The following is a 26,883-nucleotide window of genomic DNA, read 5'->3' as shown; positions in this document are numbered from 1 at the left end:
TGAAAGAAATAGTCTGCTGTCATCCTCCCCAGAAAAATAGCTTCATGTATGTTCTACTAAAGATAAATTACCCTGGTTTTCTAACTCATGGAAAAACTGTTCATTCTTTCTTTTTCACTAGACTTCCTGACAAATTATCAGTAACATGGCCTGAAGGAGATGAGTTATTACCAAATGAAACAAAGTTTGCTGGTACACCAATAGGTATATTTTTTCTTCCATCTACAAAAAATTAAAGTATCCATTTAAAAATATATTATGCATTCTTGTTGAAAAAAACAAGAATACAGAAATCTCCAATCACTTATAATACACAGCATATTTTAACAGTTCAGCATTTTTCCTTTTACATACAGGGGCATTAAGAATAGAAATTTTGAACAAAAAAGGCGAAGCGATGCAAAAACTTCCGGGTACAAGCCATGGAGGTTCAAAGAAACTTCTTGTTGAACTCAAGGTTATTTTACATTGTAAGTATTTCCGTATATTTAACTGATTCATGACTATTTTAAAAATTGATAGTGGATAATGCATTTTTATTTGTGTATATACATATTATATGTTAGAATTTGATAGGTGGATATAGCTGTTAATTTTAAGGATGATATTGCATCAGAGCATATAGCACTCCAAAGCCACATTTCATGAAATGGCAATCACTTCAATGCCAAGTGCCTGATGGTTTAATGCTGTATTATGATTACGTCTTCTATCACAGGTAATGAGGACCTGTCAATTCCAAACTACTTAATATGCCTAAGAATGTGGTTAAAATGGATACCATTTCTAACACAGAAGTTCACACAAGCTGCATAAAAGTAGGGACCGCACTTGTTGAATGTCTAATGTAAAGTCACTTAGGAATTTTACAAAATCGAGTTTATGTGAGCTACTGTTTCATGGTTTCTGTTGTATAGGTACTTCACTAAATATTTTTATACTGCATTTGTTGAACTGTGTTCTTTCTGAGGCAGCTGAAATTGGTCAGTTGTGTGTTGAGCACAGAATTAGAACACTTAAGTTCTCTGCAAACTCCAATCTTACAAGTGTGAAATAAATCTGAAATTTACAGAAACTTAGCCTTGTTTGCCTTGTTTCTTTCCATATACAATAGGAAAATCCAGTTCCTTTGTATTATAAGAGTTGTAAAAATATCTCTCTGAAGCACTGAGTTTACTGTAGTGATACATGTCAAAAGAAACTAAATGGAACTATCTTAGCTTCAGTTTATTATTCTTGTCATAAGACAGCACATGGTGTTTTAGTGGCACTTGTATGGGAATTGTCTGCTGTGCATGTGCGTTGTCCAAGCTAGTGTGCTGGGGCATTAAGAAATCGGAATTGAAAAAGAATGTTCACATAATACAGATTATCAGATTGTATTTGCCAACAGCCTCATTTAAATTGTGGGTACCCCATTAAAATACTCAAGTAGGTGCTGTGGCAATCTGTAACAATACTAAGGCGTCTTGTCAGGGGGGTTGAGCTAATAAGCAAACTGTTTCTATCGCTGAAGTATTTATTTTAGAACTTTGTTGACTGTTCTTTTGACCAATTATCTTGCTAATTCCCTCTTGTAAACCACAATCAGAAATGCAGTTGAGATGCATCTGTCTCACACATGCACCATTGAATTCTCCCAGATCGGGAAGTCTATGGCTATTGGCTATTAATATGTAATTACAGATGTTCTTTCTCTGTCTGTACTCCCCAAGGATTTATATTACACCATAGCAGGGACATTTAGTTATCCATTGTTTTCAGAATGTTATACATGGAAACCTTGTTTACACGAGAAGCAAACGTTGACGTTGTAATAATCCTGCAAGTATAAGGTACCTTTTCCTCTTTAGAAGAACGTTTGTTTCTGAAAGGTTTCAGATGATAAACAACTGCATTACTGTATTTCTTTTTATCCTGTGTAATCTTACTGCAGTTGCATTCTGTATTTATTACACTTAAAATATAAATAAAATAAATATTAATATATATTACAAATAACAAAATATATACATATTTTCTCTGTAAAATATTTAATATCTTAAATATACTAAATTGTGATATATACTTGCTATATTAATGCCTCTTGAATGTGTTCCTGTATTTATCTGGGGTTATAGAACCAGTCACAAAAAATTACTTTGAAGTTTCAGTGTGTTCTTAATTTGGAGAAAAAAGGGAATGTTCTTCTTTCCTTGGTTATACATTCAGTCAACTGCACATTTTTACCATGGCTCCCATTTAAGCAAGTCAAGTTGATGGTTGACCAGTTGCCAGCATGGAGTGCACACCCTACAAGTGCTCAGACTTCACAGGGGGAGCATACAACCAAAGAACTAATAAAATTCAACTTTACAAATCTGCTGCTTTCAGTTTAATATGTCTGAGGCCAGTAATTTTTACTTAAAATGGGATTAAGTAGGGAAATCTTTTTTTTTTTTATATGTAACCAACATGATTAAGTATGAAGCTGCATTTATATTTATTAGATTTAGAGGTGATATTAATACTTAACAATGAGTGATAAATAATACTTGAAAAAATGAACAATTATGGTGTAAAATCTAATTACATGTAGCTAATTGTTTATTTTGCAGCACCTACTGGGAATAAAGAAATGATTTCCCATATCAGTCAGCATGGAGGCAAATGGCCATACTGGTTTAAAAAAATGGGTAAGTTCACATATGTAATATTCTCAGTTCATTTATAATTTTTCATGGTTTGCTTTCTAATTGTATTTGTATTTCTGTTTAGAAAATCTTCAGAAACTTGGGAACTACACCTTGAAACTGCAAGTAGTATTGAATGAAAGTAACGCAGACACTTATGCAGGAAGGCCTCTACCATCTAAAATCTTTAAATTTACTATTATAGGTAAGAAATCCAGTCATTCCAATTTTCTTTTAGTGTGTCTATTTGAGTCATTGTATATCAAAATTACTTGCGTTTTCATGGAGAGGTAATTTTCAGCACTTGAAAGCAACATTTGCATGTCAAATAATGAAATTTTGCAGGAAAAAATTATTTTTGGCTAATAGATTTTGATCTCGCCTGTAACATGTTGGCTGTGCTATACAGCACATCTCTTGTGCAAAAGCAGCTCTCTGATAATGATACTAGTAGGTATTAGAAGTAGCTGTTGATTTGTGTCTGAAATAATTTGATAGGATATTTGTCTACCATGTAGCTCAGCACTGCATTGCTTCTTTTTTCAAAGGCCAGTTGGTCAAGATAGTTTGATTCCACAAAACATACGCTGATTTACAAGCCCTCATTTGTACTGCTCTGTTTGGTCTCATTTTTTAATACCTAATTGGAGTCAGCCTAACAGGGCCGGATTTCACAGGAAGGATTTTCTTACATTTCTTTTTTCAAATGCTCATCATTACTCATCTTTATCTCCCACATTTGGGATAGCTGTAGAACAAAAATATTCTGTTGCATGAATTAATTTATTTGAACAGAATTAAAGCAATTAAATGTTTAAGAAAAGCTATCCACAGGAACTTGTCTGCTTTCAGGTGTTGTATGGATGTTCTAAGTGTTTTGGAAGTTTTAGCTGTCCTGTTTTGTTTCTTATGCCATAGTCTACTGCTATTATGTTATAACTATTGCTTTTATGTTAGTGTAATTTAAAATAGAGGATCAGTTAATAAAGCATGATTTTGGTTACAACAGTATTCTGAACAGCCTGTTTAATTTGAGGCTGAAAACCACTTGATTTAGTTACCATCAATAAGAGAAAGCCAGCAAATACACATAATTCCTTCTAAAAATGTATTATTCTTTTCTCTTAGAGGGCAAACCAGAGAAATTTTCAGTGGGACTTTTGGAGCTTCCTTTCCGTATTGGAGTACCTTTTAATATTCCTTTGGAATTGCAGGATGAATTTGGTCATGCAACACAGTTGACAACTAGCATTAAACCAGTTCTTGAAGCTAGGTAATTCAGGCATCTTTTGGGGGTTCTTGGGGGAGAGGGTTTGTCCTTCTTTCATGTGACATTGATACAATAATTCTTTGAGGATTGTCTGAGTAATATAGTGGATACTTTTCACATAAATTAACTGGCATTTTTTTCATTTATTTCCATAAGAATATCTGAAATTATCTTGTATATTAAAACACTGTGTTTATTTGTAAATTGATTCTGTTCTGTTTTCTGTGTATTTTTCTAGTGGATTGACATTGCAGTATGAAGGAATAACTACAGGCACGAAGTGCGTCATTAAGGGTGTCACTGCTAGAGGCTGTGTAAATAGTTGCCAGGGCAAGGTAGGCTAATGAATTTAAACTTGAAGTAATATATTTACGGAAAAAACAAACCAAACAAATAAACGAAAAGCACACACACAGAGAGCAAATAATTTTTGTGTAAAATAGATTATCACATAGTGTTAGCAAAGTTTGGCCTACACTAATGGCTGCTGGTATTTGTTGGGGTATTTTCAAATGATCTCTTACAGCTCTACCTGGAGCAATTTGTCTTTCCCACAGCTGCATGCTCTTAGCTGATGGGACTGGAGTGGGAGCAGCTGAGCAACACTTGGGTATGTGGTAGAGTGTGCCCCGTATGCTAAATCACAGAAGACAGCATTAAGTAAAAAATCAGTATTGCAGAAAAGGGGTTGAATCTTAAAACAAAAGAGGGTGCATAAGAGGAGTGTCTAGTGCATAAATACAGTTTGATAGAATGAACTCCTGAAGAATTAAACTTACTAATATTAAACATCAGCTGTCAGTATACTGGTTTCCTCGGTTTTTATTCCCTAGCTTATTTTTCACTTCACTCCTTGTCCCCATCCCCAAAACTGCCCCCCTTCCCCAGTCCCTGAACATCTAACTTGAGTATATTTTGCCTTTCCCTGTTCCGGTGATTCACCATTTGATTTAATGGGGCTCCAGCTGATATGTGCTGGTTGGCTTGCAGACAGACAAATGTAGTTAGTTGGCTGGCCAGTCAGAGCTGGAGAGTTTCAGGCACCTGTGTGGCCAGCCATCAGCTGGCAAGCTCACGTGTTTGATGTGGCTGCAGTTGTGATGCACCAGCCCAGGCCTCATTGCACTTTCTCCTTCTCTTACCAAGCAAACCAGAAGAATTGCCTGCTCGTTTACATCCAATCTACAAGGTGTTCATGTTGCACGTACCCTGCCAGGCATGGGAAGGGCATAAGCCAGGAAACTAAACCTTCCCAGAGGCAGCATTTTTGAACGTGTAAAAGTGACAGTTCATGAATTGCAGCTAAATATTCTCAAATATATAAAATATGAAATTCATATATCTGCAGTGCAACTAGTTTTCTTAAAGCTGGAGCTTTTAAGATTACCGATTAGACTGCTTCATTCTCTGATTTTAATGTGATAATCAGTTTTAGTAATGCAGTTCTTCAGCAGTTGTTTTCCATATGGCCTATTCAAAGATGGGTTGGATAATAATTGTGGTGCCTTGCTTCAGGCAATTAGCTAAGGAATAATGAACACAGAACTTGAAGACCCTTTCTTTTTAGAACTGTTTTTGTAACTGATCTTTTTTTTTCCACACTGAAACAGCCTCTAAGCAGGAAAACACAAGTTATGATAGCTGCTTTTAATGGGTTTAGAACCATATAGTTTAACATGCAGATCCTAGATTGAACATCTCTAGGAATAATAACATGAAAAGGCAAGATTTTTAGTACAGGAAAAATACCTTGATTTATGTGGCAGCGTGAGAAAATTTGGATAGACTTCTGCAATTTACATATATATGAATTGACATGACTATGTGAGTTAATTTATGATCTGGTTTTGTTTAAAGTTAATATTTAAAATACTCTTTCCACTAGAACTTTAATCTGAAGGTTACTCTTCCTGGTTTGAAAGAAGACACACAAATCTTTAAAATAAGATTGCAGCCTGGTAAGTGTTCTTAAAAAAGTTAGTGAATTTCTGTTTAACTTTATTCTGACACTATTAATGAAATGCTGCTTCTCCCAAGAGGGTAATATATTTAGTGAGACATAAAAAAGGATATTCTAGCTCATCCAAGTGATAACTGAAACTAAATAAAGTGAAGGGCATGTCATTGTTGGTAGGAGTAACATCAAACTCACAGCCCAATCTTGTCTATTATTTTAGCAGCTGGAATTTTTCCGCTTGCTTGAGACCGATTTTTTAAATATTTTTCTAACATAGCAACACTGAATGAATTTGTTTGTCTTCTTGATTTTCTACAGTATTAAGCCCATTAACCTGTACTAATCTGCATTGACCTGTTCTCCGTGTGAAAAGCGTGTTGTGAATGCATTAGTGCTCATGCAGTTTCTTGCCCAAGCAAAGGGGGGAAGCTTTGGCAGTTGGTATTGTGTCTGAAATTTTAATGCTACGTGTTGACTATCATGATGAAAGAGAGGCATATATACGTCTGTAAGTCTACAGCCCTTACTAGAGTTTTATATTTTGTGGATGTCTTCATGCTGAGGATTCCCTTGCATGATACCTATTACCCCTTGTTACCTGGGCTTTTCTGGATTTGGGAGATAAGGTATAGTTTGAAGGCTGAATTTTTGGCCTCCCAGATTAACAAACTTCAGGCTATAACATCTCATTTTGCAGAGAAATTGTGTACTTCAAGCTTTATGAGGCCAACAGTGTTTAATTTATTCCATTATTATTTATCTTCTGAGGAGTTCAGCCTTCATGTTGAAGATGCAGTGGAACAATCTGACTTGAAACAGATTGTATTTTGTATTGCTTGGTTATTTACTTCGGACTAAAGGCAACTTCATCCTTCATTAGAATCTTTAGCTTTCGGCAGTGTAGAGATGCTTCACTACCTCTTTCTTCTCATTGGACTTATCCTTGACTTTTAAAGCTGTTTTTTGAGGAAGGAGTGAATAAAAGCTACTTTGGTCTGTCTTGTTCTTCAACCAGTGAGTTTGAAATGGAAGTTTTAATGAATAATGCATAAAGGATGTTTCTGAAAAATGGCTTTCTTCATTCCTTCAGAACTTGTCTTTTAATAGTAATCTATTACATCCTTCTCTTTTTAAAGCTTACAAAATAATAATATGTTCCAGGAGGTAGCCTTACTTAAATAGTTCCACTTTAATATCCAAGTAATGTCAACAAAACTTTCTTTGGCTTTTATTCACATACAAGTTGTAGCTGTGGTAGCTTTGGTAATTAAGCTGCTGGACATGACCATTGATCAGATATCTGCCTGAACATTGATATTTCTGGTTTTAACATACCAGGAGAAAGCTGCAAGTTGTTGCTAAACATGAATCCATATAGTATGTAAAGACTAAATGGATTAAATGACTATATGTAATATATCACATGTTTACACCTTGTATATGTTTGATGTTCATCATGTTTGCCTAGCTAATATAATGGTTTGTTACCACAGATTTCTTGGTAGCCAGCTTTAAAAACTTTGTGAGATAGCACAAGCTGAAATCCTGTGTCTCACAAGTTATTTAAAATACAACCTCTGTTCTTCAATTGTGCATTTTTACAGGCCCTCCTCATCGATTGAAAGTAAAACCAGATTCAGAAGTTCTAAAGATTGAAAATGGTACAGCTTTCCCCTTCCAGGTTGAAGTACTGGATGAATCAGGAAATATAACAGCACAGCCAAAGTTGGTAGTTCATTGTAAGGTAAACTGCATTTCGTTCTGTCATAAGGATTTTGATACATGCTTTTTAAAGGGCTGGGAAAAGAGCTTATTTTGGCATCTAGATAGAATATATTATCTTTAATAATGCTTTTGAAGTTTCTGTAGTTTGACTGCCATAATGGTGACTCTCTTGCCTCATCCTTTGTGAGTCATTTGGTAAATTTCAGAATCAGAGGAATCTAGCCTTAGAAATGGAAGAGAAAAATATGTGAGGATATATAGCTAAAATTTTAAGGTTTTTTAGGTGCTATACATGTCATAAACAGTGCTAAAATTTGTTAAAGAGGAAAAAAATCATGCTGCTTACTTTTGAATTTTTTTTTTTAAAGGTGAAATCTTATTAGATAAGACTTATCATAAGGACTTCACTAAGTTCAGAAGGGAATGCAGGTGTTATTGTTGTTATTATTGTTATTGTTGGCTTTTAATCCTATTTTGTAAAAGAAACCTGAAGTTTAATTTTACATTTTGAATAGTTTCTAGGTGCTTCAAACCTTCCTGTGTATTCTGTGGACTGCAGTAATGCAGGAAAAAACATTCTGACTGGTCCAGTTATACATGTACAGAATATCAAGAAAGATCAGGTCCTGAAAGCAAGGATAGAAATACTTGTAAGTGTTGATTGGGATGTTTTGGATGAATGAAAGATTGAAAACACTTTATTGTGCTGTCTTGCTAGTGTACTTCTATGAATAAACCTGAAAAAGTTACTGGTTTAGTTACCATAAGCCTGACAATCAGGTGGCTGACCATTTTCATTTCCAGGAAATTACAAAATGGCAAAAGGTTGGAGTATTTTTTGTTTGTTAGTTGTTTTTTGTGTGGTGGGGGGTTTTATTATTGTTGTTGTTTGTGGTGGGTTTTTTGTTTGTTTATTTGTTTGTTTGGGTTTTGTTTTTCTTCTTCACTTCTTACTCTTTATTTCTGAAATCAGTGAAGTGTTTCAGAAATACACATTATTTTTGAATTTTTTTCTTCCTGTTTTTACTCCCTGGATCCTTGTGACAAATTGCCTTTATTGCATAAACATTTAGAGCCACAAAAAGTATGGTAACATGTTCCCCAAAACTTTAGTGAAAAAGCATAATTTCTCAGGGGTTTATAATATTATAGCTTTTTGTAGCATTTCTGTCTTAAAGCTCTTGAGGTTTGATATTTTTAAATACTGTTGAACATCCAAGTTCTCAAGTAGCCAGAAGAGCCGTGCTTCTGGAGCAAATAAGACATGTGGTATTTTACCCTGAAAAATGTATAAACAAATACTAATGTGGCAAGATGACCAATATGAAATGACCAATATGAAAGGATACGATTGGCTTTCTGGGCTGCGAGTGCACACTGCCAGCTCATGTTCATTTTCTCATCGACCAACACCCCCAAGTCCTTCTCCACAGGGCTGCTCTGAATCTCTTCTTTGCCCAACCTGTAGCCGTGCCTGGGATTGCTCCGACCCAGGTGTAGGACCTTGCACTTGGCATGGTTAAACTTCATCAGGTTGGCATCAGCCCACCTCACAAGCGTGTCAAGGTCCCTCTGGATGGCATCCCTTCCCTCCAGTGTGTCAACCGAACCACACAGCTTGGTGTCATCGGCAAACTTGCTGAGGGCGCACTCAATCCCACTGTCCATGTCACCGACAAAGATGTTGAACAAGACCGGTCCCAACACCAATCCCTGAGGGACACCACTCGTTACTGGTCTCCAGCCGGACATAGAGCCATTGACCACAACTCTTTGTGTGAGGACATCCAGCCAGTTCTTTATCCACCGAGTCCTCCATCTATCAAACTGATGTCTCTCCAATTTAGAGACAAGGATGTCATGCAGGACAGTGTCGAACGCTTTGCAGAGGCCCAGGTAGATGACGTCAACTGCCCTACCTCTGTTCATCTGTTCTGTAGCCCCATCATAGAAGGCCATCAAATTGGTCAGGCAGGATTTCCCCTTAGTGAAGCCATGCTGGCTGTCACCAAACACCTCCTTGTTTTTCATGTGCCTTAGCATGCGTTCCAGGAGAATCTGCTCCAAGATTTTGCCAGGCGCAGAGGTGAGACTGACTGGTCTCTAATTCCCTGGGTCATCCATTTTCCCCTTCTTGAAAATGGGGGTTATATTTCCCTTTTTCCAGTTGTTGGGAACTTCACCTGACTGCCATGGTTTTAAGTTGTAGGTGTTCTGGCATATCTTTTTGATTTACTTCTTGGCAAGTCCAGCTGATTTTATCTTTGAGCGTGATCACACTTGGTAATCCTGAGTAGTGCCGTAGGCTAATATGAAGTGATATTTATGCATGCACATTTATTATATTAATCATGTATGGGTTTTTTTTCTCCATGTATAGAATTGTAAAGATGTGCCACCAGTGGACAAGATTATTAAACTTCTTCCTAGCAGTCATGTTGCAAGACTACAGGTCCTAAGTATGGATGGACAAAAAGCCATTCAAATTAAACATCAGGATGAAATTAATTGGGTTGCTGGCGATGTCATGTGCAACCTTATATTTCAGATGTATGACGAAGGAGAAAGGGAGATACACGTGACCCCAGCTATAGCAGAAAAAATTAAGGCAAGTACTTTTGAGTAAACAGCAGCATAATATGGGGGAGAGGTACAGTGCTGATTCTCTAAAATCTGTAGACTTCAGACTGTGAAATACTACTACTCAAGACTGTATTATTAAACATGGGAACTTCAGTCTCTGCTTAATAAATTTTTAAAAAGTATTTTATTAAAATTGTGTCCTTAATGAGATAAAGACATTTAATGAAATGTTAAATAATGCTTCAGGGTAGTATTATGAAATGCAAGTTATTTCAGGTTATATAGCAGTAATTCCCACTGTTTCTCCTAAGTACAATAAAATAATTCCAATGTGGCTATGATTCTTCAGATCCGGGGTTTTCCCAACATGTAGGAACCTTGAATAGGCAAGTTCCTTCATGAAGATTTGCTTACCTCTCATTCTTCTGTCTGTGTGCATACATGGAGCCTAGTACAAAGGTAGAGCTGCACCAAATATGACAATTTTTTTGGTGAGGTTTTTCAGAATCAGATCTTTCCTAACTCAAGATAAAGTGAGAGAAACTGAAGTACATTTTGTTTTGTTTGGAGGTTTTTTTAGAATAATTTCCTGTATTTGGGAAGATAGCATTGGTTACTGCTGGAAAATACACAGGTTTTCTACTGAAAGCTTCTATTGCCAGTATGTTACTTCAGCATAGTTAGAATGACCACAGATGTATTATGTCATTAATAATTAACTTTTTGATTAATTTATTAAATCTTAATTTTAGGTTAACTGGACACCTAAAATTAACAAAGAACAATTGATTCAGGGATTATTGCCTGATGTAAAGGTACCAACATCAGTAAAAGATGTACGTTACTGTCTAATTACTTATCTTGATGACCACGTGTCCTTGGAGAGTGCATTCACAGTCAGGTTTGTTCATTTGAAATACTTTTTTATGATTGATGTTGTTGGCAAAGGATTTTAGGTCTGTACTTTGCAGTAAAAAAATTTTACTGAAAAATGTGCTGAAATGATGCAGTTGGCAAATTAACAGGGGATGTAGGTTTGCTTGGGTGGGTGGGTTTATGCAGATTGTTTACAGTTGATAACGTTACTTATGTAAATGACTCCATCATGATCTCTTTGTACCCAACCCTTTAATCACTTTTGTAAGTATACATACACTGAATAAGATTGCTGCTATCTTTGAAAACTTGCAGTAAATATTAACTAGTTTTACTGAAGAGTCACGTCACTGGTTACCAAAGAGAAATGTCTATGAAGTTAATTGTTAGCCTTACAAAAGTTAGTACTTTGAAGCTAAAGATAGTATTTATTTAGCCAAATGCTGAGTGCCTGCATCTGGTGTCTCAGTCAAAGGTGATAGGATGTAAATTGAACTTTAAAATTGCCTGTTTATCACTCTCAGTGAGTCTAGGAAGTTAGCTCTACTTACTGTATCTATAAAGTTAAGATGAATACGACCCTAAATGGCTTTCGTGTATTTCATGTGTTCGTAATAGGTTAAAGTTAAGTAACTAATTCAAGCAAACTGATGCCAGGGTAAATTTTCAGCAATATTAGACATTTCAGAGAGGTGTAATAGGAAAATAAAATAAAATTGCATTAAGAGCATAATGCTTGTAAAGTGCTATTCATGATGCAGCATTGTCAGAGACAGAAAATTTTTCAACTAAGTAGCATTTTCTATTTTAAGCAGAACAGAAGAGCAAACTGAATTGATACCTCTCCTCTTGAAAGGAAGCAGAACAGTGGATTGATTTATTGAATATTTTTAATATATTTTGCTTGTCATTGAAAAGCAGTCTCAGATCAGGGAATTTCTGTTTAGACGTTATTCTGCTGTAGTTGTCATAAAAATTAACTGAAGATTATTCTGGAGGTTTAATGGAGGTTATTCTAATGGGAGTTTTAAAGATTTGAATTTTTTTTTGAGTTTGAGTAATTTTTAGAACACACAAAAGGAGTAAAAAACATTATGTTGGATAACTGTTAAATAACTTAATGTCAGATAAGTCTTAAATGTTTGGGAAGCTAGTAATAATATATGTTAACCATCAAGTAAAGGGAAGGAAAGGCTGAGATTGTTTAAAAGCACCCCAGAAGATAGCTTTAATAGACATAGTTTAGGCTAATGACTTCTGCTTTATCATAGTAAAAGAGGAAAAGCAAATCTGATTTTTCCTTTTTTATGGTTGTTCATCTTCTACATAATTTTTTGTAATGTGCTCTGGTTTTGTTTTGCTTTTAAGGAAAAACTGTATCACTAAAAATCTTGAGCTATGTTACTTGTAATCAGGTCCTTATGAACTCAGCAAATATTTTTGTAGCAAGGGAGACTGATACCTTTGCACATCAGGATTAATGTTGGTATTTTAGTTGGGTTTACAGTATTAGATGTATTTTACTATTTAGACAATTGTATATTATGATTTAAATGATTACGTTCATGGAATGATTTTAAGTCAATTTTCATGGGATGACTTAGACCACTTCCTGATGAACCCAAACACATTAAATGTAAATTAAAAGGACCGAATACTCTGCAGATGGGTGAGGAACTACAAAGTGAAATTGGTGAGTATTACATATTCCTCAGTTTCTTGTAAGATCTGTTTCTTTTTCTTTGCAGTTTATTAGCCTATTATGTATATAGATGTCATCAAGAGTGAATTACCTTCAACTACTTTTATATTAAAAACAGATTTACATTCTCATTCATGGAAAGATGACCAGACTTCTCCGATTGCCATTTTATAAATTTTATCATTCTGGAGTTCATAAATTTTTGTTTAGTTAATGTATTATGAAATCCTACAGGCCATAACAGCATTCAGACTATTTCGAAGGCACAAAATTCGAAGTGAAACATTTTAAGGTTAACTTTAATTTGAGCGGAAGGTATGTCAGGGATCAGTCTTCTCATTTTTCAGTTTCTCTATGCAGTTCTACATAGCATAATAGGAAATTTAAAATTCTTATAGTGTTCTGGGACATTAAAAGCTTGTGTGTGAGCAAAGAGAAGCTCATAATGGACAAACTAACAGGTTGAAACAGCTTTTTATTTTAAGACTTTTTTTTTCTTTTCATAGCAAAAAATAGTCTTTTTAGTTAAAAAAAAAGTGAGGAGCACAAATATGTGACATGACTATATTTTTATATATATATAAATATATTTATATATCAAAAGGATACATGTATGTCCTTTTGATATATACCCACAAGATAGAGGAAGTCTTACCGATGTATATAAATACCTGAAGAGAGGTACGATCTAGAGATGATGGAGCCTCTTCCCGGTGGTGTTCTGTGACAGGAAAAGAGGCAGTGGGCACAACCTGAAACACAAGAGGTTTCCTCCAAACATAAGTAAACATTTTTTCACTGAGAGGGTGACCGAGCATTGTTGCACTCAGAGATTGCAGAGCCTCCGTTCTCAGAGTTACTCAAAAGCCATCTGGATATGATCCAGGGCAACCAACTCTAGGTGAACCTGCTTGAGCAGAGAAGTTGGACAGGTGACCTCCAGAGGTCGTGTCAAGCTCAGCCACTCTCTCATTCAGCGATACTCATGTAAATTTTCTCTGAACTGTATGTTGTGTACATTATATTCCACATATATAATGTTTCATTAAAACAGCTGCTCAGGTAATCATCTTAATAATCATTTTAATCATCGTCTTTTTTAACAGAGGTAATGCTTACAGATCAGTATGGAAATCAGGTTCAGTCAGCGACATCTGCGTGTGTGAATTCCCTAGGTGTTTCTGCACCTGAACTTGATAAATCAAGTTTGAAAATAACTTGGCAGGTATTTATAAGATATCATAAAGTTTATTTTTCTGTGGTCTTTGTATGGTGATTGTCTTAATTCTTTCACACATAGTTAAACCAAAACTGTGGAAAGGTAGTCAAATTAAACACTGGTTGGTAGGCTGTGAGAAGATAGAGAATTAAAACATTAAAATCATATAATCCTGTTCTATGGAATGCAGACCACCTGTTGAAAACCTTATCACTGCTGCACCTGTAGAATATGGGGAGCAATGCACTGCATGCTTGAGTTTCTAGTCCAGTGTTCTACATCTTTTCTTCTAACTTGTTTTTAGTCTTCTGTGTTTATGGTGTTACAGTTGATTTTATGATCTTTTGAAGAATCTTCTATAACAGACTAATGATATCGTCTGTCATAGTTTAGTTTAAAATGCATTCTATACCTTTTAAAATATGTTGGATATAACTAAGTTGTGCATAACTCTTGTACATTGAAAAACAGGTTCTTGAGAAACGCATGAGTTTGAAATTGATCATTTGTTGTGCAGGGAGTCCGTTTAAATCTAACAAAAGCAGTAGAGCTTGTAGTTTAATTTTTAGTCTACTGTCTCGCAACAAAGGTAGTAAGCATAAACAGTAAAATACTGTGTTGCAAGAAGTGAACAAATTATACTTCCTTTTAATTGTTCTTGATAAAATCCTCTTACTTCTCAATAGGAAAGTACCCTAACAATGAAAGTACAAGGTATTCGGTTTAAACCTTGTTTACCTGGAAGCAAAGAATTGTGCTTCGCTTGGCGTGAATTTTCTGACTTTCTCAGGCTAAACTTAACTGCAGGATCACCTGCTAAGTTGCAGTTTGTGGATTGGCCAGAGTTAGAAAAGGTAAGTTGAACAATTTTGGTTTGTTAAAAATAACAAGGTCACTATTCAGCAAGTCTTTTATTTCCAGAGATTTTTGGAGCACAAGATGCAAAGCTGAAAACCGTGATTTCATAGTATTGATGTTTCTAAAAACTGTCTGAACATGAGAGCTCTAGAGGCAGTGTTTTCACCTATACAGGACTACATAACACAAGCAAAATTAAGTATTTTGCAATCTAATTATATAGGTGTGTTTTAAATGGGACTGCAGATGTGAAATAGCTGACTACATTATATCGTATATTCTATTCATACAATAGCTTACAACATTAATTTCGAAAAGTAACTTATTTTGTAGTAATCTAATTTATGTGTGTTTACAACACTGTATTCCTTAATGTCTCTTACTGTTTATTCTGTCCCACTTGCCTTTATACAGATCATAGAATCATAGAATAGTTAGGGTTGGAAAGGACCTTAAGATCATCTAGTTCCAACCCCCCTGCCATGGGCAGGGACACTCCACACTAAACCATGTCACCCAAGGCCTCATCCAACCTGGCCTTGAACACCACCAAGGATGGAGCATTCACAACCTCCCTGGGCAACCCATTCCAGGGCCTCACCACCCTCTCAGTAAAGAATGTCTTCCTTATATCCAATCTAAACTTCCCCTGTTTAAGTTTGAACCCGTTACCACTTGTCCTGTCACTACAGTCCCTGATGAAGAGTCCCTCCCCAGCATCCCTGTAGGCCCCCTTCAGATACTGGAAGGCTGCTCTGAGGTCTCCACACTGCTTTCTCTTCTCCAGGCTGAACAGCCCCAACTTTCTCAGCCTATCTTCATACGGGAGGTGCTCCAGTCCCCTGATCATCCTCGTGGCCCTCCTCTGGACTTGCTCCAACAGTTCCATGTCCTTTTCATGTTGAGGACACCAGAACTGCACACAATACTCCAAGTGAGGTCTCACAAGAGCAGAGTAGAGGGGCAGGATGACCTCCTTCGACCTGCTGGTCACGCTCCTTTTGATGCAGCCCAGGATACGGTTGGCTTTCTGGGCTGCGAGTGCACACTGCCAGCTCATGTTCATTTTCTCATCGACCAACACCCCCAAGTCCTTCTCTGCAGGGCTGCTCTGAATCTCTTCTCTGCCCAACCTGTAGCCGTGCCTGGGATTGCTCCGACCCAGGTGTAGGACCTTGCACTTGGCATGGTTAAACTTCATCAGGTTGGCATCAGCCCACCTCACAAGCGTGTCAAGGTCCCTCTGGATGGCATCCCTTCCCTCCAGTGTATCAACCGAACCACACAGCTTGGTGTTGGTGATGTAGTTTTCTTTAGTGCAGTTGTAGTGCAGTTTAGTGATGTAGTTTTCTTTAGTGCAGCGATTTTACTGTAGGCTGGATCCTAACACCCATCTCCCACTGTTGTTTGCCAAAGATACTGTCCTTAATGGTAGTAATAGTTGGCAGCCCATCTCTCCTTTGTCTGTTATTGGGGTTTTTTGATTTTTAGGATGTAGGAAGTCAGTCCCAAATTTACTTAAGTTCAATTGTTTAAAATCAGAAAGTGGGAAGGGAGCACAGTACTTCTTGGTACAGAGCTTTTTGTTACTATTCATTTATTTGCTGGGGTTTTGTTTTATTTGTCAATGTTTACTTTGGGTATTCACATGATAGTGCTGGAGTTGCAGCAGAATGCAAAATAGGAGAGTGGAAGCAGGTAAAAGAAAACTGGAACTCTTAAGTAGAGAATAGGAATAAAGGTTGGTGTGTGTGGGAAAACAGAGAAGGAAGTTACTGAAGAAGAAAAGTGAAACGAAAGGTTCAGGGAGTATCATAACTACTTTTACTGGCTAGAAAGCTGTGAAGGTATGTCAGAAGATAAAAGTTTTGGGCCGTTTGCTCTTTCTACAACAAGGAAACTGCTATGCCTCCTTTAGAAGCATGTCCTTTGATGTGACTTCATCAACATGAGTAACCGTTGCAGTTCAGTTCAAGTAGTGCATTTTATAATGACAAGAGAATGTAAATGGGAAAACTCTAGAAATAACATTCATGGAGTTTTACAGTTCTGTCATGGTCTGGCTGTTATAGAAGACAAATAGTATGGAAAAGGTGGACATTATTGCTCTGGGGGTTCCTGACCTGCCAGGTATGTCTGATATACCTAGAACAGAATAGTATAATGTATTTGTATCTCTTTCAGCCTGTTGCAGTGATTAATGGTAGAGAATTGCAGAAGCCCCTTATTGTTCAGCTGTGTGATCAGTGGGGAAATCCAACACCTGAACCTAATGTCAAAATCAGCCTTATAAAAAGCAACAGCATAAAGGTAAGCATAGGCCTTATTTCCTGAGCTTTCTTTAACACATTTTTGTTCTCATGTCTACATTATCTTCTTCATTTTCAAGAAATTTTTTTGAAAAGTGAATAAAATATTGTAAAGTCACAAAATAATTAATCTCCTATAATGGTAGTGTCAGCGAGTAATGTAAACAGTTCCCAGGACAGATTGTTCAGCTCTCTTTCATTATAATAATCACAAATATAACTAAATTCCTAAAGTATGATGTCCAAGTGTAATTAGTATACATTCTGCTGAACCTTTTTCCAAATTCTGCATACACACAACCCTGTCCTATCCCCCACTTTATCTGAGGTAATACACTGAATGACAGTCACGGTGATGTGTCCCAAACTGGCCACCAAATCGTTTTTATCTGGTGGTTCTTTGATTGTGGTTTCTGAATATATGACTTGTGGTCTGTATGTAAGGCTAGTCAGCCGGTCTGATCCCTAGTTGATTGTCTCCATGAAAAGCATTGGCAGTATAAACCAAATTAAAACAGTGAGGCTGCAAATCTAACCCAAATTTAAGTAGTTACTGTCCTTTCCATAAGTGAGATATGTCAGATGGTCTGCACATTGGTCTGAACAAAGAAGGGAATTTGACAGAATACTCCATTCATTAAAATTCTTGTTCTTGGAAAAAAAAGAGTCGAACTGTTTAATGTTTGTAACTGTTCATACAGAGATTGTCATATTGAGTGGTACATTATCAAGGATATATTCATCCACCTCTGGACATGACATTTTTTCATGGAGGGCTGGTCTTGTTCCCTTTTTCTTCCTGCTTGCCATGCATTTGTGTCTCTCGGTTCCCTTGGAACACACAGCAGCTAAGAACTTTCTTTTGCTCATTCCCTCAAGAACTGCCACAATCTCACAAATAATTTCCCCAAATTTAAAATTATGCTACTATTACTTTTTTTTGTTGGCCCCCTTTTTTTTTGTTTGTTTGTTTGTTTGTTTGCCCCAACTACTGCCTTTATGATGGCAACTGCAGCTTCTTGGGACTTTTAGTTAGGTTGTTCTTGAACAAATATCCAACCTTGACAATAATACTGAGTGGTTGTTCTGCCTGATCAAAGACATGTTGCGGTGGCATGCTATGTCTTTTGAGCTATTATGCCTTCCTCCATGGAAGACCAACAGTATGTCTTAGAACATAATGCCGGTATCATTTCTAAGAGTTACTTTTATATGTTAGCAGAGCAGCCAACTGCATGTTTGCTGAACAGACATCAGATTAAAATTCATTATGATCTTGGAGAGCCTCTTTAGAGAACTGTCTTGCCTTGTCAATTCAAATAGCTTGTATGCACAGTCTTCCAAAGGAAATGAAAAGCTTTTGGGAACTGAAATTCTCAGATAAGCTGTCTGTCTATATTTCACATTCCCTTCTCTAAGTCTGCTAAGCCTGATATTCTGCAGTTGCAGCATGCATTTCATATACTTCATTCTCTAGCTTGCAGGTCCAAAACTGGATGAACATTGAGAAACCCTCAGAACCTTTATGTTCAATAAAAACAGCTCAGTAGTGGAAGTGCACAAAGCACAAGTTCCTGTGAAAATTTAATTTTTCCATTCTGTAATGTACAGTAATTTCAATTATAAACTTATTTTGTATATACTTTTCAATAGAATATACTCTTCAAGAGAGTGTGTGAAATGTCCGGCAACCTTCTTAGTGTATCTTTACAAAGCTGCCTTCCATTTGAGCCATTAAGCACTTATTTTTTGCCATTGCTGTTCTCTGGTGACTTGGTAGAATAAATTCATGCTCCCATAGCAGATCCATTATGAATCAACTTTCAAATTTTTTTTTTTTTCCTAAAATAGTTTTATTCTTGTAGCTTACTGACGTGAGATTTGGGAAAGAAAATAATTTGGAAGGAGATTGCCCACTTCAGATATTCCAAAAACATTGGTTTTGTGTAAGTGGACACTAGACACCTCAGTCTCCTGAAATCTGTGCTGAAATAGCACAGGGAAAGCAATTTAATGCCGAACACTATTCAGATAATGACAGACATTTGCACCACATTATTGAGTTATATCATCAATGAAAAGGTTGATTCCTCTTGTTAGAGAGAAATTCATTACAGAAGAACTCAGAAAGTATCCATGGCTTCCTTTGCTGTCTTCCAGACCTTAAAGCTACGTATTAATGAACAAAAATATCCTAGTTCAAAATGGACAAGGAGAATTCTGAAACCTCTTAATACTGTATTCATAATTGTATCTTTCCCTAATTTAGAGTGCAAAAATACAAAGAAGCCATAGCTCAAATGAAAGCAGTATGCAGGCAAATGAGGTATACATTTTATTCTGAGACTTGATACTACTTCTGTGTCATTGAGAGAACAAAAATTTTTTTTGACAGATTGTTTCTTCAAACCAGCAACATAAAACAGATGAAGCTGGTAGGGCTAACCTGGGAGTTATTTGTATTCATGCACCTAGGTAAGTAGTGAAAACTTCATGGAAAAGAGATTGAATGCTGAAATGTCGCTTGGCTAGATGTTTTTAAGGTGTGCGTTTCACAAAGGACTTACCAAAATTAGTCTACAGCTAAGGTCAAACATTTTTTATTTATATGCTGGTGGAAGGCAAGACAGTGAGATATAAGAAATTAAGTGCTTAACTAAATAAAGTTCAAATGCTGCTTCTTTTGGTTTTGTGAGAAGCTGCTGTTCTAATTTTCCAAATCCTATTTTTTCTGGTCATGGTACAGCACAGCTTATAATTGTCAACCTGTACCTGGTGTAGATGGTGTCATAAGCTGCTTAAACTACGTGAAATATACAGCCTTTGGGTGACCAGATGTATACTTTCAAGATAGGAACCCATTTTAGGAGTGTTGAAACCCCAGTCCTCTGGGTGCTAGCCATTGTTTTAGAGGTTTAGGTAAAGTGTCCGAAAGAGTTTTAAATATATATTTTCATTTTTTCTTATTTGCAGTAGAACTAATGAAGTCCCACTTCCTGCAAATGTCTGTCCCATGACTCCTGTTTCATGTCAGTCACCCTGGCTTCCCTTTCATGTCCCATCTGACTTTTTGAATTCATTATTTCTATATCCTCTTCATGTTCATGGTTTTGCCATCCACTCCCTGTATCCCTGAGCTTTTCTTGCAAGACTAGGTTGGGTTTAGGTAGCTTAGAAGCTAGCAGTAAGTACTTGTTCTTAAACTTCTGAATCATTTCATGGTAGTTAGTAGACCTTAAGATCATCCAGTTTCAACCCCCTGCCATGTGCAGGGACACCTTCAACTAGATGAAGTTGCTCAAAACCCTGTCCAACCTGGCCTTGAACTCTGCCAAGGATGGGGCAGCCACAGCTTCTCTGAGCAACCTGAGCCAGTGCCTCACCAGCCTCACAGTAAAGAATTTTTTCCTAATATTTAATCTAAATCTACCCTATGTCAGGTTAAAGCCATTCCTCCTTGTCCTGTCACTCCTTGCCATTGTCAAAAGCCCCTCTCCAGTTTTCTTGTCAGCCCCTTCAGGCCCTGGAAGCTGTTCTAAAGTCTCTCTGGAGCCTTCTCTCCTCCAGGCTGAACAAGCCCAGCTTTCTCAGCCTGTCTTCATAGGAGAGGTGCTTCAGCCCTCAGAGCATCTTCGTGGCCTCCTCTGGGCTCGTTCAAGCAAGTAGACCTAATGTAGACCTAGTAACTACCTGCTGATGTAGCCCTAATAATGCGTATTTATTTTTAATCAGAGTATTAAGTAATAGTTCAGTTTGGGACAGTGATAAAAGTTTCCTTCTTTGATGGTTGGCAGATTCATTGCTTTTAATCAAAAGCATAATCAAAACTGGGGAGTACAGTCCCTATGCAGTTAAAACCTTAAATTTCAAGTTCATAACGGTAAAGAAAATGATTTTGTTCTGTAGTGATGAAGTCACTGAATACTTGCAGTGCGCTTTGCTAAATGTGAGTTGTAAGTGCAGATTCACTATCTGGAAACTTTCAAAGCAGAATGCTCATCAGGCAGCATTTTAATTAGCTATGCTTGCTTTCCACTTTACTGTCTTCTGCAACTTAAAGCTGTAGTTGCTAGATCAAGCTAAGGAAATATTAAAGCAAAATTAAATTTAATAAGCTAATATCTTAAACTTATGATTTTACTTGTCTAACATTTTCTGTTTTTTCTTCCCTTTACTACTGATAACTTTTAGATATTTGCCCTGTTTTCATTTACATGATTCAGACCTAAAGTCTGTTGAAAATTGCCTTTTTGGAAAAGATTTTATAACAGTTTTCACTATTTTTGGTATATTTCAGGGGAGAGCACACTTTACAGCTTAAAGCCACTTACAACAAGACCACATTAGATTGTCCTATAATCACATTAAATGTCCTGCCTGATCCTGAGAAGCCTGTCTGCTTGAATGTTAAATATGACAAAAGTTCTTCTTTTCAAGCGGGAGGTACCTTTCCTGGTACGTATAAGGATACTTTGGTGGAAAGCAATCAAGAGCTTTGTAAACCTTTGAAAACCTATTTTGATGATTCTTGTCATGGTTTTGTTGTGGGGGTTTTTGGGTTTTTTTTTAGTCTGTTTTGTCTCAGTTCTTTGTAACAGCTCTGTCTGAGATGCCTCTGTAACACTTGGAGAAAAAAGATATATACAACATATTTGGAAAACATTTCAAATTACTTCTTATTTATTTGGTCCAAGTTATTGGCTTTATTTGTCTATAAATGGTAAAACTGCAGAATCTGTTCTCTGTCCTTAGTGAAATATCAAATTTCTGGTTCTGGTTTTTTGATCTTCCAAAAAGATAATCTGAGCTAGTTCATTCATGTTTTTCCTCGCCTCATTTTCTGTGGAATAGTAACAGAAGAGGTAGCTATGAAATTACAGGCAAACTGTGAGCCAAGAGGAACCAAAAAGTGATCAGAAGTAAGCTGGGAACAGTAAAAGATATTGTCTCTTGTTGTGTGCTCTCACAAGAGGTTGATCTTCACTTTCTAACTAAGGCTGCTGAGTCATAAAAGAAAAAAACCCTTATTATGTTTTCTATCCCAGTAGTATTCACAATAAAGAAAACAAATAAAGAGCAGCAAGTTATGACCATGAGGAAACGTCTTTTGTGAAAAGCAGAAGAGAATTTGAAATCTCTGCCTTTTTCCTATAGGGAAACTTTGTAATGAATAAGAAACCTATGCTAACTAGTTACATTAATTCAATAAATAGCCTTTATGATACGGTTCTTGAATTTGTCAATGAAGTACACATTTTTCTTACAGAAAATGTATACAGTGAAGTATACAGTTTTCTTCCAGAAAATTTTCCTGTTTAATTTGCAGTAACACAGTTTGCAGTCTGAAACCATGATAAACAACATTCTTCAGAAAACTGAAGTCCTGTCTACATAAGTGAAGTATAAAGCAAGTAGATTCTGTCACTTAAAAGACAATACTTCCTTAAGGAAGGCAAAAAAAAAAAAATTTCAGTAACAATTTAGTGAAATTTAAAATAGCTAAAAGGACTTCTAGACCTATTTGATGACATAAATACTAACAAATTTCCTATACTGGTTGATATTCACTTAAGAATTATAAATTAGTTTACGCATGGAATTGCTAAGTTACTAACTGATATGGTAAGACTATTTAATTTGTCCTTTATTTGAAATTAATAAATTAAGGTGGTAAATTTGATGCCATTTCAAAAAAGTTTCAGGAGGGCTTAGGGAAACTTTTCATCAGTATGTACGTTTTCAGTACTGGGCAGTTACTGGACTGGAAGGAATATAAAGAATATAATTAAGTCAGTACATAGATAAATGTAGAAATTGGAGCAGGTTGGAAACTACATGATTTTTGTACAGGAAATTAGTGTCTTGCAAATGCCTTTGAAGGAGTTGACAACTGTGTGAATGTGAGTGATCCTGCTGATGCGGAGTACTTGGTTTCTTAGAGAGCTCTTGGCAAGTTCCTAGAATCATCGAATGGTTTGGGTTGGAAGGGACCTTAAAGATCATCTAGTTCCAACCCCCCTGCCATGGCCAGGGACATCTTCCACTAGACCAGGTTGCCATTTCTCATTGTCCTGTCACTACAGGCTCTTGGAAAGTCCCTCTCCAGCTTTCTCACAGGCCCCTTTTAGGCACTGGAAGCTGCTCTGAGGTTCCCCCGGAGCCTTCTCTTCTCTAGGCTGAACAACCCAAACCCTCTCAGTCTGCCTTCACAGGTGAGGTGCTCCAGCCCTGTGATCATTCTCATAACTCTCCTCTAGATTTCTTCTTACAGATCCATGTCTGTCTTATGTTGGGGGCCCCTGAGCTGGACACAGTGGCTAATAGATGGGGAAAATAGTAGTTGTGTTGTTGTTACAGCTACTGCACCTTGCTAGCTAGCAGTTCAATGGCTAAAGCACTTGTGAAGGAAGAGGGAGATCTGGATTTCCTGTCTTTGAAGAAAAGAGTAAGCTACTTAACTAGAAGCCTGGCTTGCTGTTTTGATAAGAATGATAATCTAGAAAAAGTAGACTTCAAATTTGAGAGGTTTTATTAAAGTACTCATTGGATAACGTAGGTGGTTTCTCTTCTAAGGATAGTTACCTGGTCTAATTACAGGGCTGGAGAGAGAAGACTTTCCATACCTGGTTTTAAACTTTTTGTTGCTTGAGTTCTGTTTGGAATGCGAGTTTTGTGTGGTTTTCCTTTAGTTATGAGGGAGACAACAGAAATTCATGGAGTTTGATCTTTTTATTCTGATTTTAAAATAATCCTGAAAATCTTGGGTTTCATTCTACAGATTTTATGGTTAGTGTTCTTTCTGAAGATGACAACATTATCAGAAATATTAATCCAGCACGGATTTCAATGAAAATGTGGGAAGCACAGAGCAGTGGAACTAGGATGCCAATTGATGTAAGTCATCAAAATGTGTTTTCAAAATGGGTATCAAAATGCCATCATAGGACAAACTACTAGTAGAAACTTCCCTTCATTTAATTTAGATCAATATCTTGTTCTAGATTTTAAATTACAAGTATTACAAGTAAGTCATATTTGTTTATCAATGTCTGTCCTGATAAAAGTTGGCAGACTGTTCAAATTTCAAGGCTATAATAAGGACAAAAATGTTACCACTCTGCAGAAGCTAATTAATAACAGAGAGACACCGTGAATCTTGCAAAGAAAAGAGTCTGGGAAATAAGAACATGAGACTACTATCTAAATTAGAGGTGATCTGATTTAAGTACTGTGTGCTATCAGTAGTACAAATCATGAAGACTTATATTGCAAGTAAGGTACTTGGACTTTCAGTATATGGCATAAATCTTTTCATCTTTTCAGGTTACAGTATTTAGCTGTAGTAAAGTGAAGGATGACAAGGAAGATGGCTTCTTCTACTTCAGGTATAGCAGCGTTCATTTTATAATTATTGACACATCTTACAAAACTCGGTTTGGAATAGAAACAAGAGGTTTAGATTTTGGTAATAAATTGTTACAGAATTAGTATGATACAGTGCCACAGAATGGTAAGAGATACTAGCAAGATGCATTGAACGTGAGGATTGAGTTCTTCCCTAAATACATTTGACATTTGTTTAATCTGGGAGTAGAGAAGAGTCTAATATATTAGAATACATGATGAGAAATGATAGCAACGCAGAGACTACATAATCTACTTGTCACTTGTCTAGTAACATTCCTTTAAACGTTACATTCAACTGCTGTAGAATTGCAGGTTAAACAAAGTGGACTTAACCCTAATTTAGTATCTTCTGTAGCTGGGTGTTAATCCTGAACCAAGAACTTGACCCTGTCAGTTTAGTGGTCTTTCCTTGGAAGACCTTGGGCGACATAGTGTAGTGGGAGATGTCCCTGCCTATGGCAGGAGGGTCTAGATGGAGGGGGAACTAGATGATCTTGAAGTCTTTTCCAACCCAAACCATTCTGTGATTCTATGATATTAAGGTCCTTTCCAACCCTAACCGTTCCATGATTATAGAGGAGTACTTAACAGGACGTTTTAACTAGTTCTGGAGGACTACCCAGAATTTAGGTTGCTTGCATACTTATGTACTTGTCACTTTAACATTGACTCACTTTTGCTTGTTTTTTTGTTCTGATTTATTTAGGGATAAAGTGGTTCCAGAGCGAGTTGGCATTTACAATATCCAGTTTGCCTTCGCAATGGATAAGACAAACATTCTCACCAGTGACAAGGTTTGAATTTATAATTAATTACATGTAGCCAAGAACATGTAATATAGAATCATCTGGGAGAAATATGATATTTTGTAGATTCAAAATACCAATACATTCACGTGCAGGCTTTGCAAGTAAAAATGTATTTTTAATAATTACTGATTTTAAAGTGTTGATTATGAAAATACATTTTCAGTAGCTTTTATAACTAAGCAGAAATTTTGTGGAATAAGAGAGCTGCATAATTGGCAACCTAGTGTAACTGGTCATGCTAGTTTATTTCGATTCTCAGTAGATTTCACATGCATTTGTTTCCATATTTTTTGAACAACCTATGTGTGCAGGGTGAATTATATCAGTCTTTATTTTATTTTATTTTGTTTTATTTTATTCTTCCTCCTTTTTCTGCTAGATTGCATTTGACGTTGTACCTAATGACCCTGTACGCTTGTTACCTGATTCTTTACCAGCTACTCCGACAGTTTCGAATGTTCGAGCTCTTGCTAGCCGTACACTGGTTAAGGATTTATGCCTCCATGTAATGGTAACTATACTTAAACACAAAATCATAATTAGGGAAACGTGTAAGACTGCTAAAAATACATTGAATTTTCCTGTAAGGCATTGCTGCTATCTTTCTGCAGATTAACTTCACAAAAAAGATGTGCATCAAATGATTTCCAGTTTTACAGATGTATCTTGTTTAATTTACAAACAGATGACTGAGACATGCAGTCTTTGCTGTCAGGCATCTTAGGCAATTGAAACCCATTTCTTGTTGCCACAGGAAAAAAAGATGTTTTAAGAATAGATTCTAATGAGGAAAACGCATACATATAGCAAATTATTCTCTCCATGATTTTTCTTCCAGGAGACAGTTTCTCTTAGATATCTTCTATTACAAAAAAATAAGATTTCCTGAACCTTGAATGTTCACAAGGATACAGGGAGATCACTTATCAGTTACCGCCATGGGCAAAGCAGACTTGACTTGTGGAAAATTAATTTAATTTATTGCCAATTAAACCAGATTTGAGTAGTGAGAAACAAAGACAAAAAAAGTAAAGCAACACCTTCCACCCGACCTTTCCCAGGCTCGCTACACTCCAGACTCCTCTACCTTTCCCCAAGTGGCACAGGGTGGGGAATGGGAGACATGGTCAGTCCATAACAGCTCCTCTCTGCCGCTCCTTACTCCTCACAGTTTCCCAGCTCTAGTGTGGGTCCCTCCGTGCGGTACTGCAGTAATGATCTGCTCCATTGTGAGCCGTCCTCACAGGCTGCAGTCCTTTAGTAAATATTCACCTGCTCTAACATGGGGCTCTCCATTGGCTGCTGTATGAATATCTGCTCCTCTGTAGTCCTTCGTAGGCTGCAGGGAAATACCTCCTTCACCATGGTCTCCCCATGAGCTGAGGGGAATCTCTGCTCTGGTGCCTGGGGCACCTACTTCCCCATTCCCTACTCGTCCTCTCACTTTGGTGTTCCCTCTTCTGTCTCTCATGGGTTTTTTCCCCCTTCTCCTCGTC

The 26,883-nt window shown here is 36.7% G+C and overlaps 1 protein-coding gene across 3 annotated transcripts in view; it reads left to right on the top strand.

Annotated features, from left to right (window-relative positions):
• SMCHD1 (structural maintenance of chromosomes flexible hinge domain containing 1) overlaps positions 1-26,883 on the top strand; it is a 71,888-nt gene that overhangs the window by 29,128 nt on the left and 15,877 nt on the right. For 2 of the 3 annotated variants that reach the window (XM_080609825.1, XM_080609824.1), the window contains exons 16-36: positions 122-204; positions 357-470; positions 2,598-2,675; positions 2,758-2,877; positions 3,801-3,945; positions 4,181-4,277; positions 5,828-5,900; positions 7,504-7,643; positions 8,140-8,274; positions 10,005-10,232; positions 10,960-11,108; positions 12,688-12,776; positions 13,892-14,010; positions 14,691-14,858; positions 17,047-17,172; positions 19,567-19,646; positions 21,469-21,626; positions 23,950-24,065; positions 24,495-24,556; positions 25,285-25,372; positions 25,767-25,898. In XM_080609825.1, the coding sequence (XP_080465951.1) occupies positions 122-204; positions 357-470; positions 2,598-2,675; positions 2,758-2,877; positions 3,801-3,945; positions 4,181-4,277; positions 5,828-5,900; positions 7,504-7,643; positions 8,140-8,274; positions 10,005-10,232; positions 10,960-11,108; positions 12,688-12,776; positions 13,892-14,010; positions 14,691-14,858; positions 17,047-17,172; positions 19,567-19,646; positions 21,469-21,626; positions 23,950-24,065; positions 24,495-24,556; positions 25,285-25,372; positions 25,767-25,898 (2,500 nt within the window). The remainder of the gene's footprint in view (positions 1-121; positions 205-356; positions 471-2,597; positions 2,676-2,757; positions 2,878-3,800; positions 3,946-4,180; positions 4,278-5,827; positions 5,901-7,503; positions 7,644-8,139; positions 8,275-10,004; positions 10,233-10,959; positions 11,109-12,687; positions 12,777-13,891; positions 14,011-14,690; positions 14,859-17,046; positions 17,173-19,566; positions 19,647-21,468; positions 21,627-23,949; positions 24,066-24,494; positions 24,557-25,284; positions 25,373-25,766; positions 25,899-26,883) is intronic. The other variant, XM_080609826.1, reaches the window with a different exon arrangement.

The sequence above is a fragment of the Psittacula echo genome (assembly GCF_963264785.1).
Source record: "Psittacula echo genome assembly, chromosome: 2".
In the NCBI taxonomy this organism is placed as follows: domain Eukaryota; kingdom Metazoa; phylum Chordata; class Aves; order Psittaciformes; family Psittacidae; genus Psittacula; species Psittacula echo.
Note: the sequence above shows the minus strand (reverse complement) of the source record. Positions and strands in the feature narration are given on the sequence as shown.